General features: G+C 53.3%; 1 protein-coding gene and 1 long non-coding RNA gene across 2 annotated transcripts in view; one reads left to right on the top strand and one right to left on the bottom strand.

Annotated features, from left to right (window-relative positions):
- The window catches only part of LOC310743176, a 117,521-nt gene that overhangs the window by 20,121 nt on the left and 80,357 nt on the right, over window positions 1–17,043 (bottom strand). The window lies entirely within an intron of this gene.
- On the top strand, window positions 104–15,671 carry CHKB (choline kinase beta). Its single transcript, XM_083573043.1, has 11 exons — window positions 104–474; window positions 3,176–3,284; window positions 4,560–4,673; window positions 5,900–6,033; window positions 6,984–7,088; window positions 7,878–7,936; window positions 9,215–9,302; window positions 10,435–10,543; window positions 12,853–12,959; window positions 13,950–14,031; window positions 14,233–15,671. The coding sequence occupies exons 1-11, from the start codon at window positions 296–298 to the stop codon at window positions 14,287–14,289; spliced, it is 1,143 nt and encodes a 380-aa protein (XP_083429169.1). The 5' UTR covers window positions 104–295; the 3' UTR covers window positions 14,290–15,671.

The raw sequence follows: 17,043 nt of genomic DNA on the forward strand, positions 1-17,043 counted from the left end.
CGGCTCCGGATTGGCCACGGGGTTACGGGGTGGGGCCTGACCAAGGCCGCGCCCACCTCTCCGTCAGCAGCTCCGTCGACGTTGACGCCGCGAGAGGCCAATCAAAGCCGGAGCCCAGGAGGACGCGCGGCGAATGAGAGCGAAAGGGGCCGTCCAAGCGACGGAGAGGCGATTGGGCGGGCCGGGGTCCGGTGGGTGGGGCGAAGGCCCGGCGCTGCCGCCATTGGCCGAGGCGCTGAGGCGAGCGGCTCTCTGATTGGCGGGCTCCGGCCCGCGCAGGCGAGCGGGCCGCGGGATGGAGTCGCCTGAGGGAAACGGGTCCGGAGGGGACTTCGCCGTGCCCAGCTCGCCCCGGGGCTCCCCGGCCGTGCCCGGGCCCACGCGCCTCCGCGCCTTCCTCTGGTGCCGGGAGTTCCTGGCCGGCGCTTGGCGCTGCCTGGCGGCGCCCGAAGACCTCGGCATCGTCCCCGTCAGGTGAGCCCCGCCCCCGCCGCCGTAATGCGCCCAAGAGCCGCGCCGCGCCGGGTGACGTCAGCCTCTCGCCACTCGCCGCGTCTGCCGTAGAGCGTCGAATAGCGGCGCACCGGCTTTCCAGCTCTGGGCTTCAGAAAAGAGCCCCGAGGAGGGATGGGGTTCGAATCTCGCCCGTGAACCAGCCTCGCAGGGTTGCTATGTTTGTGTCTGTGGGGGGGGGGTGAAATGGGGCTAGAACCTCAGGCTAGCCAACCTCGCAGGGTTGGCGTGCGGGTGAAATGGGGAGGAGAGGCAGTGCCGTGCAATGGTTAGAGCGCTGGACCAGGACCTGGGAGGGAGCGGGGCTTGAAGCTATGAACCTTGGGAGCCAGGCACCGCCTCTCCCAGCCTAGCCTACCTGGAAGGGTTGGTGTGGGGGTGCAATGGGGAGGAGAGGCAGTGCCGTGCAATGGTTAGAGCGCTGGACCAGGACCTGGGAGGGAGTGAGGTTTGATGCCAGGAACCTTGGGAGGCAGGCCTCACTTCTCCCAGCCTAGCCTACCTGGAAGGGTTGGCGTGGGGGTTCAAACGAAGACTAGGATCTGGGGGAAAGCAGAGTTCCAAGTTTTGCCTCTCTGCCATAGGGTGGCCTTGGGGGCTGGTCACTGCCCCTCAGCCTAACCTACCTGGCAGGGCTGTTGCGGGAGAGGTTAAATGGGGAGGAGAGGCAGTGCGGTGTAATGGTTAGAGTGTCAGAATAGAACCTCAGAAAGATCAGGGTTCGAATCCCCCTGCAACTGTGCCATGAAGCTCCCTGTGAGGGCCAGTCGCTGTCTTCTGTCAGCCTGACCTACCTCACAGGGTTGTTGTGTGGTTTCGCAAACTTGCTTTCCCCTGCTCAGATGAGTAGGACCCAACCGGTGGCTTCAAGTTCTAAGAAACGAGACCCTGACTAAATACACCTGGAAGAATAAACCTTCCGCTGGCGAGAGCTGTTCGGAAGTGGGATCTCGCTGGTGGTTTTTTAAGCGGAGGTTGTGATCTGCCAGGGATTCTTAACCTCTGCTTAGAACACCTTTCCAGGAAGGAGAGCCCAGCCTCTCCAGAGGGCGCCCGTTCCCTCGAACATCTCTTGCCATCTCTTGCCATCGGAAAGCTCTTCCTGATGTTGAGCCGGAATCTCCTATCTTGTAACTTGAAGCCGCTGCTCCTTGTAACCTTGCTCCATCTTCCACGTCACAGCCCTTCAGATATTTGAAGCCGTAGGCCCTTGCAATTACGTTCCTGTATATATAGAGAGATATAAATCCCTCTGGCCTGCTTCTTTAATGTTTTAATGTTGTACTTTAATCTTGTTTTTTAAGTTGTATTTCAATCAACTTGTTTTGTTAGCTGCCCTGAGCCTGGTCTTGGCTGGGGAGGGCGGGGTATAAATAAAATTTATTATTATTTTATTAGTATTCTTTGCTTCTGCTGCTGCTGCTTTTGCAGCTGGACAGCTCAGCTCTCCGGAAAATGACTCACTTCTTCCTTGCAGGCTCTGCGCCTTTCCTGCCCCCAGAGGAGGAGTGGTGTGGGTCAATTGTTCCTTTCTCCTGTAGGATGTGTCACAGCAGGCCCACGGGTCACCGTCTCCTTCTCAAGGCATTCCAGGAACGCGTCCCACACTGCCAGAGCCCTGCCCAGCACAGAGCATGGCTGGGGTGGGGGCTGCCAGTGAGACTGGCAAACAACAGGGCAGTGACGGAGGGCAGAACATCTGGGGAGTAGCTAAAATTGGCATTTTGTTGCCCGCACGGTGGAGACAACCTTTCCTTTTTTCCCCTTTTTATTTTATTTTATGAACATATAAAAGATATACATTTACACAACACACTACCTAATTTTCATAGCATAAAACATAAGGATCTGAGCCCAGGAGCAACTCTCCCCTAATGTGTCTTCCAGCAACTGGGATTCAGAAACATTGCCTCCTCCAGCTGTAGAGGCAGTGCTGAGCCATTGTGTCAAGCAGTCACTGGTAATGTTCTCCCAGTGCCCTACCCACAACTGGGGCAGTCGAGCCTGCAGCTTTCATTTTTTTTATATACAGTGGATGCATCTGTGCGTGTGCGGTTTGCGATTTGGCACTTCTGCGCAAAGCGCGATTTAGCGCTTCTGCGTATACACAACCGCTGAAACCCGGAAGTAACCCGTTTTGGTACTTCTGGGTTTTGGCAGTCCGCAACCCGAAAAAATGCAACCTGAAGCGTCTGTAACCCGAGGTATGACTGTATCTGACTTTTAGAAGACATCTGAAGGCAGCCCTGTTTAGGGTCGTTTTTAATGTTTGATGTTTTATTGTGTTTTTAATATTCTGTTAGGAGCTGCCCAGAGTGGCTGGAGAGGTCTGGCCAGATGGGCAAGGTAGAAGTAATAGATTACTACTACTACTGCTACAGGTTTTTTGTTGGGGCATCTGCTTGGCCCTTGTGAGAGCAGGATGCTTGCCTAGGTGGGTGATTGGCCTGATCCAGGAGGCTCTTCTGGCATTATTAAAGTCTGAGCACGAGCACACAGACACTTGGGAGGGGCGGGTGTTTGGCCTCCTGAGGAAGGAGGTTATTGCTGGCTTACCTGCCTGGAGGCTCTTTCTCCCTGCCAGTTCTGCTGTTCTTCAGTCTCCACCTGCCCTCCCCGTTTCTGACTCTTCCTCCCCTCCTGGGTTGTGCTTTCTCCACAGCGGGGGGCTGAGCAACCTCCTCTACAAGTGCACCCTCCCCGATCACATTGTGACTGCGGAAGATGAGCCACGCCAAGTTCTGCTGCGTATCTACGGAGTCATCCTCCAGGTGAGATCTTCTGGTCCTGGTGCTCTGGGTTCCCAACCCCTTTGCATGGCCTTCTCTGCGCTGGCTCCCCAGGGGCTGAAGAGGAACTGATGTAGCACTGACAGCACCTTGCGGGAAACTTTAGTGAAGAGCAGGGAGGTGTCTAAATGCAGCCCTGCCCTTCATTTGAAGATCCAGCAAGAACTAGGGCTCTCGTCTGCAATTTTTGCTTTTTACCACTGGGGGCAGCCTGGGTGGGCGGGTCTCAATCCTCCTCCAGTTCTGGTTGCAAAGGAGCAGCTCTCCTGGTTACCATATTTTTCACTTCGTAAGAGGCACTTTTTTCCTCTTAAAATCTAAGGGGAAATGTCTGTGCGTCTTATGGAGCAAATGTGTGGTCCCTGGGACTGGGGCGGGACCCGGGCTTCCCCCGCCAGCCCCACAAGCTCGGGGAGCAGCGGGAAGGCTGTGCGCATCCTTTCCGCTGCTCCCTGACCTGCTCTTTGGGGCTGGCGGGGGAAAGCTGGGCTTCCCCCACCACCAGCCCTGGGGAGCAGGTCTAAAGGAACCCAAAGCCTCCGGAGCACAGCAGGAACTCCCGCTGCGCTCCGGAGGCTTCGGGTTGCCTTCACTGAAGCCTGGAGAGTGAGAGGGGTCAGTACGCACCAACCCCTCTCGCTCTTCAGGCTTCCGACGTAGCCGCCTGAAGCCTCCAGAGCGCAGCAGGAACTCCCGCTGCGCTCCAAGAGGCTTCGGGTTGTGGATTTTGAAGAGGATTAGATAGATTCCTGGAGGAGGAGAGGGCTATCAATGGCCACCGGCCAGGATGGCTCTGTTATGCCATCCACAGCAGGAGGAAGGAAAGCTTCTGAATCCCAGTTACTTAAAACCGCAGGAATGGAAAGTGCTGCTCTGGGTGCTTGAATCCGGCATGCAGGTTTTCCCAAAGAGGCATCTGGTCAGCCACTGTGAGAACAGGATGCTGGACTCGATGGGCCGTTGGCCTGATCCAGCAGGCTCTTCTTCTGTTCTTAGGCCATTTCAGGGTCTCGTTTGTGGCCAGCCTGATCTAGAATCCTTTTTGTCTTCTCTGTCCCTCTGGGGTTTGGAGGCCCCGCAATTCTGCTGCCTTCCCTGCTGAGGCCATCTGACTGTCAAGTGACTGTCAGGGTCCCTTCCACCTCTACAGTTCTATGATTTGCACGTCTTTCTCTGCCAGGGCTGTGCAACGCCCTCTCTCTTCGGGGGTGGTGGCAAGGGCAGAATCTGACCCCATCGCCTTTCTCTCTCCCGCAGGGGGTCGACTCGCTGGTTCTCGAGAGCGTCATGTTTGCCATCCTGGCCGAGCGGATGCTGGGACCGCGACTCTACGGCATCTTCCCCCAGGGGCGCCTGGAGGAATATATCCCGGTGGGTTGTTGGCTGTGCCCTGGATCAGCGGTTCGCGGGGTGGGCGGGATTACCTGAGGGGCTGGCAGAAGGAATATGGGAGGTGTAAATGGCTTTCAGACTGGGAAAAGCTGGATCAAGTTCATCAGGTTTGTTGGAATTAATTAAACTAAATCAGGCTTCCTCAAACTCGGCCCTCCAGATGTTTTTGGCCTACAATTCCCATGATCCCTAGTGGTCAGGGGTGATGGGAATTGTAGTCTCAAAACATCTGGAGGGCCGAGTTCGAGGAAGCCTGAACTAAATAGTTTTAATTGGGCTCTGAATAAATGCAATTAACGGTTTCCGCTTTGAATTTCATAATAATAATAATAATAATATTTTTTTATATCCCGCCCTCCCCAGCCAAAGCCGGGCTCAGAGCGGCTAACAACAGTAAAAACAACACAGTTTACATAAAATCACAATCAATTAATTGAAATACATTCTAAAATCAATTCAGAATCAAATTAATGGCAACCATTGGGCTAGAGTTCTATGAGGATTACCGAAGGAGGGGGTCAGACTGTGCCTTGGCCAAAGGCCTGGTGGAACAGCTCTGTCTTGCAGGCCCTGCGGAAAGATGTCAAGTCCCGCAGGGCCCTAGTCTCTTGTTCCACCACGTCGGGGCCACGGCTGATAAAGCCCTGGCTCTGGTTGAGGCCAGCCTAACCTCCCTGTGGCCCGGGATCTTCAAGATGTTTTTAGTTGAAGACCGTAAGGTCCTCCATGGGGCATACCAGGAGAGGCGGTCCCGTAGGTACGAGGGTCCTAGGCCGTATAGGGCTTTAAAGGTTAAAACCAGCACCTTAAACCTGATCCTGTACTCCACCGGGAGCCAGTGGGTTGTGCAAGCTGCTATTCTGAGTAACGCTTTGTACAAGTTGGCTGTCCAGTGTTCTCACCACAGCAGCCCTGTGAGGTTGAATGTTGCCAGCATGCAGACATTGGAACCTGGGTCCGAGACAATGCCCTCCTTCATTTTCTGGCTGTGGTTTGGTGGCCCCAGACACGCATACCCAACTTTCCTCCACCCGTGATACGGACTCTCAAAAGATGTTTTCTTGCCTGCTGTTTCTGCGCTCTGTTGCGCAGGGGTCCCCACACCTCTGGGGCAGGTCCCACGGAGCTATTGCTCACAGAGGGATTGGCTTCCGTCGGGTGGGAGAGGAAGAGGCTCTCATGCCGCCCGTGTCTCTTCCCCGCAGAGCCGCCGCCTGACCACGGAGGACTTGCCCGACCCCAGCATCTCGGGGGAGATTGCCACGAAGATGGCTCGCTTCCACGAGATGGTGATGCCCTTCAATAAGCAGCCCAAGTGGATGTTCGGGACGATGGAGAAGTAAGGCTCCTTGCGCTTTTGAAAGCTGCAGGCTAGGAAACCCGGAATCCTTTCTCCTAGGTATCATGGCAGAGGAAATAAAAAGAACAGTCAGACCAATATTTTATGTATGCAACTACTGCAGCAGGGTTATTGATAGCCAACAATTGGAAAAGCAGCAGCGTCCCAACTAAAACAGACTGGTTATCTAAAATGATGGAATACTTCCATATTGCCGAACTAACAGGGAGGATAAGAGGAGATATGGTACAAAAAGTGAATAAGGAGTGTGCTGGGCCCAGGGGAAACCCTTGAAACGCAGTCCAGGACCAGTCCAGAATCCGGAGGTTTCGCTAAGAGTCAGTCCAACAGGGCCAAGGCAGGACACGAGGCAGGAAACCAGGCAAGGACAGGTACAGGATCTCAAGCAGGTTCTGGCAAACAGCAATGTTGCTCCTGCAACCTGGGGCAGAGTCCGACAGCCTTTGATCTCTGTTGGGGTAACGGCCGGTCCTGATCCCCTGGCGACTCACCTCCCTGTCTCGCCCGAAGGCAAGCACTCCTCCTGCGAGTACTCAGGTCTCTCCTTCTCTCAGACCTTAGTCTCTGCAGCTCAGGAGACGTTGGTGGGTGACTAGACCCAGGGGCTGCCTCAGCCTCCCCTGACCCAACCGGTAGTGGAGCAGCCGTAAGTGATGGCCCAGCTGAAGGCAACGAGGTCATCCCCGCATCTGGAGCCAGGGCAGGCTCAGGCCCCTGACTCGGCCCAGCTGGGGTTTGTTGCAGGGGAACCTGTGCAGACTGGGGCTCTTCAGAATCAGGCCCCAGACTCGGTTCAGATGATGCCTGAGGCAAAGGATCCAGTGCAGACTGAGACTCCTCTGGTCCCGAGTACCAGGCCATCACAGCCTGTTGGGTTGTGGCTGGAGAAAGCCAGTGACTGACCGATTCTCCTTTCCCCCTGTTGGCAGGTACTTGAGGCAGATCTCCGATCTGACCTTCCCCCAGGAAGCCCAGCTGCAGAAGCTCAATAAGCTCAAGGCATACAACTTGGAAGCGGAAATGCGCAGCCTCAGGTGAGCGGGCGGCAGTGGGGCACAGGATTGGGAGCCTTGGGTCAGTGCTGTGCCCCCTGGCAGAATTAGCAAGTCCGTGATGGGATGCCTTGCTCCTTGCTGTCCGTCACGCACCCCCTGCCAAGGCAGGGTTCATAGCACTAAGTGGCAGAGCAGCTCCCTTGCCTGCCTCAGCCCCTCTCCTGCCAGGAGGCTTTGGGGCAGCAGTGGGGGTGGACTCCAACGCCAGAGGAAATGGACCAGTTGTTGGACTTGTCTGAAGCAGCGACATGCCTTTAGCCTCTGGCTGCAAGAGGCAACCGGCCTCAAAACAGGGAAGATGCATTTCTGGCCAACATAACCACAGAATTGTAGAGACGGATGGTATCTCCAAGAGCCATCTAGTCCAACCCCCTGCATTGCAGGAAACACAGCAAAAGAATCCCTGAAAGACAGCCATCCAACCTCTGTTTAAAAACCTCCAACAAAGGAGATTCCAACCACCTTCCAAAGTTGTCCATTCCATGGCTCTTGCCGTCAGAAAGTTATTCCGAATGTTGAGCTGGAATCTCCTTTGTCATTTGAATCTATTGGTTCAGGTTGAATCCTGCCCTCTGGAGCAGGAGAAAACTCCGTCTTGTCTCCCATGAATTGATGGGGTGGATGTGAATATTTTCTGTGTTTTCTTTTGGGGGGCCCTTTCCCTCTCTAAATATGCTCTGTTTCAGGGTGGGGGGTTCCCCTGTGCAAAGCAAACACCCTCCTCATTCTCCCAACTCTCTTTCCTCTCTCTCTCTCCTGGAATTTCAGGGAGCTGCTGGAGTCCACCCCGTCCCCCGTGGTCTTCTGCCACAACGACGTGCAAGAAGGTGAGGACACTGAAGTGGGGAAGGGAAGCTGGGGTGGTGGTGTGATCTGTCCCCCAGGTTCTGGTCAGGGGCCTGTGAATATTGGGTCCCACTCCCCACCCACCCCCTGAATGATGCTGAGATTGCTCCTTGGAGCAGAGCGGGGCAAGGCACACGGCCCTGGCTTCCTTCTGCTGTGAGAGCAACGCAGTGCCTGCAGTCACCCTGAATGGAAGGCCATATAAGAAGAGCCTTGCAGCTGGATCAGACCCAAAGGGCCCATTGAGGCCAGTTCTGGGAGCCGAACCTGAGTTCCACAGGGCTCTCTCCACCTGTGACTCCCAGAAACCAGTATCCAGAAGAATACTGAAAGATCCTGTTCCCTCATATGAACCTGACTGGGCTCTGCAAGCTCCAGAGGAGGCCCTTTTTTCATTCCGATCCCCCTCACAGGCATACTGGGTAGAGACGCAAGACAGGGCCTTATTGGTGGCAGCTCCCAGTCTTTGGAGCCCCCTGCCTAGGGAAGCCAGACGGGATCCCTCCTGGCTCTCCTTCCGCCAGCTGATATAGAATCCCTATTCAGCAGATGAGTGCTGCCCTTGTTCCAACAGGCTTTGGGGAACTGGTTGCTTTTAACGAGAGGGCTGTTTTTCTTGCAATTATCTGTATGTTTTTGTAGATCACACAGAGGGAGATATACACTGTGCACAATTTTTGTTGGCATCCATCTGTCTCAGGGTACAGGGGCACTTTTGGGAGTGAAATCAAACCATTGGTGAAATACAGATGGCGATGGGAGAGAAATGTTTTGTTACACATATATATTACATGTAAAATTACCTATACCTACAAAATATGTATGCGTTTAACAGTTGCTTCCCCACAAGGTTCTGTTTCAACTGAGCTGCCTTGAGTTATTGTCGGGGGGGAGGGGAAGGTGGGATATAAATAAATACAATTATAAAAAGAGAAGAAGAGTTTGGCTTTGATATCCCGCTTTATCACTACCCGAAGGAGTCTCAAAGCGGCTAACATTCTCCTTTCCCTTCCTCCCCCACAACAAACACTCTGTGAGGTGAGTGGGGCTGAGAGACTTCAGAGAAGTGTGACTGGCCCCAGCAGCTGCATGTGGAGGAGCGGGGAATCGAACCCGGTTCACCAGATTGCGAGTCCACCGCTCTTAACCAGTACACAATGCTTCCCTTGACAGTGGAGGGGGGTGGCGCACATAGCGGCCATGGTGAGTGGCCACTGATGCCTTCTCCTGCTCTTGTTCCTTCTCTCCCCACAACCCAGGGAACATCCTGCTCCTGGCTGGGCGTGAGTCCGCCGCCTCTGACCGCCTCATGCTGATTGACTTTGAGTACAGCAGCTACAACTACCGGTGAGCTGGGGGTGAGGGCAGAGGGCAGGGAGGGAAGCAGGTGGCAGACATCGGGACTTGGTCATTCTGGACTCGCAGCTGTCCATGGAGGCGCAGGTCAATTCTGTGTCCAGGGCAGCTGTTTATCAGCTCCATCTGGTACGCAGGCTGAGACCCTCCCTGCCCACAGACTGTCTTGCCAGAGTGGTGCATGCTCTGGTTATCTCCCGCTTGGACTACTGCAATGCACTCTATGTGGGGCTACCTTTGAAGGTGACCCAGAAACTACAACTAATCCAGAATGCAGCAGCTAGACTGGTGACTGGGAGTGGCCGCCGGGACCACATAACACCGGTCCTGAGAGATCTGCATTGGCTCTCAGTACGTTTCCGAGCACAATTCAAAGTGTTTGTGCTGACCTTTAAAGCCCTATATGGCCTTGGTCCAGTAGACCTGAAGGAGCGTCTCCACCCCCATCATTCAGCCCGGACACTGAGGTCCAGCACCAAGGGCCTTCTGGCAGTTCCCTCATTGCGAGAAGCCAAGTTACAGGGAACCAGGCAGAGGGCCTTCTCGGTAGTGGCACCTGCCCTGTGGAACACCCTCCCACCAGATGTCAAAGAGAAAAATAACTACCAAACTTTTAGAAGACATCTGAAGGCAGCCCTGTTTTGGGAAGCTTTTAATGTTTAATAGGTTAATGTATTTTAGTGTTCCATTGCAAGCCGCCCAGAGTGTCTGGGGAAACCCAGCCAGATGGGAGGGGTATAAATAAGAAATTATTATTATTGTTATTATTATTATGATTATTATTATTATTATTGGCAAGAGGCCTGGCAATGACCGCAGGGCCAGGCTTGGTGACCCCTTAACCAGGCAGGTCTCTGGATTTCTTTGTGCCGAGGAAAAATGGGGGGGGGGGGACAGGCCTGCTGCCCCACTACTGATGGGGCTTTTTCCCGCCATGAAACTCTCAAAAGAGGTTTCATTCCAGTGAAGCCCGTTGGCAAGCGTCCCACGCCCCAGCCCTGCAGCAAGCCAACTGGAGGGACCTGCCCATATTGGAGGGGGGGCACGCGGGGGATCCTGGCTTGATGCTCAGTCACAGAGTCCAGTGGGTTCAGCTTCACCCTCCCTCCCTCTCTCCCTGCAGGGGCTTCGACATCGCCAATCACTTCTGCGAATGGGTGTACAACTATGCCCACGACCAGTGGCCTTTCTACAAAGCCAGCCCAGAAAACTACCCCAGCCGCCAGCAACAGGTAACGCCTGCCCTCTGTTCGCCACAAGGACATGGCATCCCTTGCTTGAAGGAAGTGGCCGTTTCTCCGTTGACGCCCCATTTTTGTTTCTCGCCAAATTATTCCATGTTGGCGGCTTGCCGTTGCGCTGAAGCGTCCACAGCAAAAGGGAGAAGTAGAATGACACATGTGCATTCATATAACATACTGCTGATGTATCACAGTTTGAGTAAATGTAGGTAGAAGGAGAATTAATATCAAGGCCAACAGGAAACCCTGGCTAAAAGCAGTTTGCAATAAGTCCTCTTAACATTCAGCTTCGCTGGCTGTGCATCACTTTTAGTCTTGTGAGAGAAGAGAGGAAACTTTTCTCTTTTCACTTTCTCCATGTCATGCATAATTTTTATAAGCTTCTATCAGGTTGCCTCTCACTCGTCTTTTCTCTAAAGTCCTAAATACCTGATAATTTTGGCTGCCTTTACATCTCAAAAGTGGTTTGCAACAAGCATTTAGGTTCCCCCGTTACTGCATTTGAAAGCAGACGCCTGTGTTCTGTAGTTCCTGCAGGCTTTGCGCAGGGGGCAGGGGTGTTGATTTTTTATTTGTGTAGTTATAAAGAAAGCATTATAATTGCTTTGTAAACCCATTTCTAACTTACGGGGCCTGCCTTTGGGCTTCCAGAAAAAATGCCAGTATATCAACAGCTGGGTCCTCTGAATATCACTGTCTCTCCCTTACATTTGCGTAACATTATGTTATAAATCACGGATTACAAGAGTTTTGGTTTCGAATCTAATCAAGTAATGGGTTTTTTGGAGGGTGTCGTCGTAATTGGCAGAAACCTCTTAGGCTCTTACACTAAGTTGCTGCTGGCTTGACCAGCCATTGGTGCACGTTTGACTTAGCAGCTGACTCTGTGCGTTTGAAACTGGTCAGGTGAGTAGCCTTAATGCTTGTGGAGGCTGGAGGCTCAGGGAGGCTGGAGGGCAGCCTTTTGGGGAGGGGGTGCTCTCACAAGCCCCTGCCCAAAGCAGCAAGACTGTAGGAATTTTTATTTGAACATTGATTCCTGCCTCCCTCATCTGTCACAGTTCTTTCAAAAGCACACTAAACTCCACTAAAATACAGAAGCAGAATTTTGGAAGATTCGGAACAAGGCTGTCAATAGTGTCATGCTGTTATACAATGGTACCTCGGGTGGCAGGAGCTTCAGGTTACAGACTCTGCTAACCCAGAAATAGTACCTCGGGCTAAGAACTTTGCTTTAGGATAAGAACAGAAATTGCACAGCAGCAATGGGAGGCCCCATTAGCTAAAGTGGTGCTTCAGGTTAAGAACAGTTTCAGGTTAAGAATGGACCTCTGAAACGAATTAAGTTCTTAAACCGAGGTACCACTGTACAAAATTTTGGTACAACCACATTCTGGTTGCTTCACCTCAAAAAGGATATTGCAGAGCTTGGAAAAGTTTAGGAAAGGGGATGGCACAATGACCTTACAAAGATAGATTGCAATGTCTGCGACCTTTTAGTTCAGAGAGAAGGTGGGAAAGAGGCAACACATTAGAAGTTTATAAAATGATGCGCAGCACGCAAAAAGTGGGTAGAGAAAAGGTCTTTCTCTCTCTTGTCAGACCAGAACTTGTGGACATCTGATGAAGTTGGGTGATGGAAGATTCAGGGCAGAGAAAAGGAAGTCCTCCACGCATAGCTGAACTATGGAACTCACTGCCACAGGAGGCAGCGAGGGCCACCAATTTGGAAGGCTTTCAAAGAGGGTTGGGCAAATTCATGGAGGAGCAGAGGGCTTTTGAGGGCTCCTAGCCAGGATGGCTGTGCTGTGTCTCCAAGGCAGCAATCCTTCTCAATCCCAGATGGGGGGGAGGGGAGAGTCGTTCTTGCGCTCAAATCCTGCTTTCAAATTTTCACACAGGCATCTGATTGTGCCACCGTGGACAACAGGACTCTGGACTAGATGGGCCACTGGCCAGGTCTAGCAGCCTCTTCTGTTTCTCTGAGCTGCCTCTCAGCTTCACCGAAAAGCAATAAATCGTCTTTTTTTATTTAAAGGGAAATATTTATTGGGGAGAAACAGCTGTAGGTCTCTAAAAAGCAAAAGCTTTTTGGTTTCCAGTGTTGCCTTTTGAAAGCATGGTGACCTGCCCTGGGACCTTGAGGGGAAGGGTGGGTTATAAATCAAATTAAGAGGATCAGTAATGAGCATGTTCGGGCAAGCAGGCCAAAGCAAGGAGATCTCAGAGAGTGGAGCAGCCTGCTGCGTCAGGACCCAGCTCTGTTCTCCCAACTCACCCTGAGGCTACTTTTTCCACAGCTGCATTTTATCCGCTGCTACCTGGAGGAGGCGGCTGGGAAGAAAGCGCACCCGTCCCCGGAAGAGCAGGAGCGCCTCGAGGAGGAGATGCTTCTGGAGATCAGCCGGTCAGTGTCTGGGAACACAGGAAAGTGGCCTTGGGAATTAATTAATAATAGTAACAATTTTTTTTATTTATACTCCGCCCTTCCCGGTTCAGAAAACCGGGCTCAGGGCGGCTAACAACAAATTTAAAACAATTGATGCAACAAAAAACAGCATAAAATACAGTATAAAACGTGAATAAAAATAAATTCAGAATTCAAAAATCAATTTAAAGAGAAAATCCATCCAATAAGCATTAGATGATCACCAGGGCTAGCTGGCTAAATTAGTCCTATTCGGGCCAGCGAGGAGACCAGGGGAGAATTAGCTACGGGATCCCAGAGCGGGTAATCTTCATAAAAACCGGAGGTGGGGAAGGAAGGGGAATAAAAGATCAGGCTTAGTTCAAATTGAAAGCCAGGTGGAATAGCTCTGTCTTACAGGCCCTGCGGAAGGAAGTTAAATCCTGCAGGGCCCTGTTCTCGTGGGACAGAGCATTCCATCAGGTCGGAGCCATCACTGAGAAGGCCCTAATAGGAAAAGGTCAAAATTTTGCTTTTCCGGGAGCTCAGCGAGCCTCACCAGCAGGGGATCAATGGTCTCACTACGTGCCTCTTCATAAAAGGGACATCTAAAGAACAAGTGCTCTGGGCTTCCTATATACCCCAATGAACAGGCGCAACGTCTCTGAGCATATGCCGCCCCTATTTTATCCTCATAACAACCCTGTGAGTCAGGTTGGGCTGAGACAGAGAGGTAGCGGCAGGCCCAGGCCCCACCCAGCGAGCTTCGTGGCCAAGTGTGGGCCATGTTCTCCTGGGTCCCAGCTCGTTGTTCTAACCACTGCCCCACATGGAGTCAGGAAGCATGGATGTGCAGAGCAGCTGCTCCATCCCTGAGCCAGCACCCCTCTATATGATGGAGAGAGGCCGCTTTGGACCCCCGTTGCCTCGCCTCCAGCTCCTCTTCCTCCTCCTTCCCTGACTCCTCTCCTCTCCATCTCTCTCTCCCAGATTTGCGATGGCCTCCCACTTCTTCTGGGGCTTGTGGTCCATCTTGCAGGCCAAGATCTCCACCATCGAGTTTGGCTACCTGGTGAGTCCTTGCATTGCTGACCCAGCAGGCTCTTCTCATGTGATGCTTTCAGCGAACTTCCAGTGGTTTGTGAAGGCAGACGGATGCTTTATGCAACAAGGGCTTCCCTCTAGAACTGGGTGCTGGTTGGCTTCTCATGTTCTGGGAAAGGTGGTGCCATGCCTGACCCTGACTCTGCCCTCCTCTCCTCTTACCTCCCAGGAATATGCCCAGTGCCGCTTCGAAGCCTACTTCCAGCAGAAATCTCTCTGCGAGTGACCCTCGCCCGTCCTGCCTCCGCGCCCAGGCTTCGGCCTGGCTGGCGCCATCGCGGGACCTGCACTCGAACTCCTGGACCTCAAGAGGCACCGTTGCCAGTGGACCAAAGCTCTCTCCCCGGACGCAGGAGGAGGGTTGGCTGGCCAGCTCTCGTTCCGCAGCGGCAAAAACTCTCTGGCTTCTGGCTGGGCTGGTTTGTAGCCGGGCAAGGGGGCCACGGAGCCCCCGTGGGGTGGCAGCAGACCCGGAGGATGCCCGGCATCTAAATGCTGCAGGCATGGCTTCCGGCAGGTGGTCCCTCCGTGATGGAGGTTCCTTGGGCAGGGGGAAGGTGGGAAGAAGAGATCTCTGCACTTTGGGACAGGGAGGGGATGTGCGAGCCCCGCCCCCACCAGGGCCCTCGCCTGCTTCCATTCCGCCTTCTGTTGCCCTCGGCCCTCCATGCCCTCTGCTGCCTCTGCCACTGTGCCTTCCCTTGGCATTGCTCAGCCCTCTCCCCAAGAGATTTCTCTCCTGCCCCAGATCTATGCACAAGCTCAGCCCTCTCCTTCCCTTCGTAGCCCATCCCTTCCAGATCTTAGACTCCCCTCCCCATCCTCCTGGTCTGCCTCAGTGCCAGCCACAGATGGCATGGGGGGGCTGCTGCTTTTGGGGACCGAGACTGCACAACAGAAGGCCAAGGACTAGTGAGCCCCACCCCACTCTGGTGGGCCTTGGGGCAGAGGTAGAGGGTCTCTAGGCCTTACTTGCTTCTGCAGGGACCCCCAGCTCTGGCCGCCGTCTCCCATTACTGGATTGGTTCCCTCGTGCGGTTTCCCAAGGAGACGCCTTGGCCAGGACTGGGGAGGCAGCTGGAGGGCTTCGGAGGCAGGGCCAGAGGGCAAAGGTCGCCCCAGAGGACGCTCCTCGGCTGCGGGGGGGGGCAGGGTTTGCTCTGGAGGCTTTCCCTCCCCAGATGTAATCCCAGTCCACTTCGTCGGAGCCTCTCTGGAACGACAGCCAGTTGAGGCCAGGACTTGGGGGGCGGCTCCTGCCCCTTGCCCAGGGGCACCACAAGCTTTTGGACCTGCTGGAGGGCCAGATTTTTCAGGGGAGGGGGGCTTCCATGTTGTTTCTTCCTTTCCCCGTGAATGGGTTTGCTTGCTGGGCACGGTGGCAGATAAATGACACCTTTTGGTCTTTGTTAACTTGGTTGTATCTGCATTTCTATGAATGTCCAGCAGAGAGAGCCAGGGATGCAGTGGGCTCTCTGGCGCAAGCTAGCCTTTGGCAGGCAGCCTGCCCTCTCTCTCTGTTCTCAGGGCTGCTCTTCTCTTCCAGCATCGCTCATGATAACCATGGAATGTAATCTCTGCAATTGCCAATAAAAGCCTGGCACTCCACCCACTAGGATCCTGTGTGTGTGTGTCCCTGGCTTGATCACTTTGGGGTGTCTGCGCCAGGGGAGGAGGTTGGATGTCTCTAGTCATAGAATTGGTTGCAAGCCAGCTCCCCCAGAGGGAAGCCCCACAGCAGGACCCAGAGATCAATAGAAATTTTCCCTTCCACGTCGAAAGCTATCTCGTCCTGTTGGGTGTTCAGTGCATCCATTCGGATAATATATCTGGTCAGCATATGAGCAGAAAAGATTCCTGCCGTAAGACTCTGAGAATTTTAAAGAAGGCTGAAAGGAAGAATATATTAGGCCAAATGTAGTATTTCCCCTCACTTAAGTGTAAAAATATTGCTTCTGACTCTTCGGAATAAAGTTGGTCATCACAGAATGTTGTCTGTAGAATACAGGGCATCGTTTTAAATTCTTAGCAAAGGTAGAAGTTTCACCTCGTTCTCTCCGCTGTTTCAATAACTTGCTTTTTCAATTGGTCATGTATTTGTTTTTCCCTCTGAAAAAATTGGCAACTGCATGGTACTGTTTATGCTGGCAGTAAACCAATTCCCCCCTCCTTTTTTAAAGAAACTTTCTGCCACTTGCCACCCCCAGCAACCAATATCATAGAATTGTAGAATTGGGAGGGACCTCAAAGGTCATCCAGTCCAGCCCCCTGCAATGCAGAAATCTCAAGTAGATCCAACATGACAGATGGCCCTCCAATGTCTGCTTAGGAACCTCCAAGGAAGGAGAGTCCACCATCTCTCATGGGAGTCCGTTCCGCTGCCAGAAAGTCCTTCCTGGTGTTTAGTCGTAATCTCCTTTCTTGTAACTCGCAGCCATCGGTTTGGGTCTTCCCCTCTGGAGCAGGAGAAAACAAGCCTGCTCCCTCTTCCATGTGCCAGCCCTTCAGATATTTAAAGGTCGCTATCCTATCTCCTCTCAGTCTCCTCTTCTCCAGGCGAGGCATACCCAGCTCCTTCAAGCGCTCCTCATAAGGCCTGGCTTCCAGACCCTTGATCATTGTTACGGAAAAATCTAGGTGTGAGGCTGCTCAGTCCTCCAGCTCTTCGGGCAGAGCCCGCGGGTCCCTGCGGAATAAAGGAAGGAGTCCAGCCACCAACCGGAGCAAATAGCTGTAGACCAAAGTTTCGCCAGACCACATGACCCGGAAGCTGTATGCCGGCTCCCTTGGCCAATAAAGCGAGATGAGCGCCACAACCCCAGAGTCGGTCACGACTGGACCTAATGGTCAGGGGTCCTTTTACCTTTATACATGATTAACATAGGAGGAATGTGTTGGGGCAACAGGCGGATACAGGATATGTTCAGTGGTACCTCAGGTTACATACGCTTCAGGTTACAGACGCGTCAGGTTACAGACT

Source organism: Podarcis filfolensis, assembly GCF_964270895.1.
Source record: "Podarcis filfolensis genome assembly, chromosome: 10".
Taxonomy (NCBI): Eukaryota; Metazoa; Chordata; class Lepidosauria; order Squamata; family Lacertidae; genus Podarcis; species Podarcis filfolensis.

Bases quoted from the DNA above. Each gene is read 5' to 3' on its own strand.
- CHKB (XM_083573043.1), top strand. From the start codon at position 296: ATGGAGTCGCCTGAGGGAAACGGGTCCGGAGGGGACTTCGCCGTGCCC. The intron at 10,544-12,852 runs GTAACGCCTGCC...CTTTTTCCACAG, and splicing joins ACCCCAGCCGCCAGCAACAG to CTGCATTTTATCCGCTGCTA. The intron at 12,960-13,949 runs GTCAGTGTCTGG...TCTCTCTCCCAG, and splicing joins ATGCTTCTGGAGATCAGCCG to ATTTGCGATGGCCTCCCACT.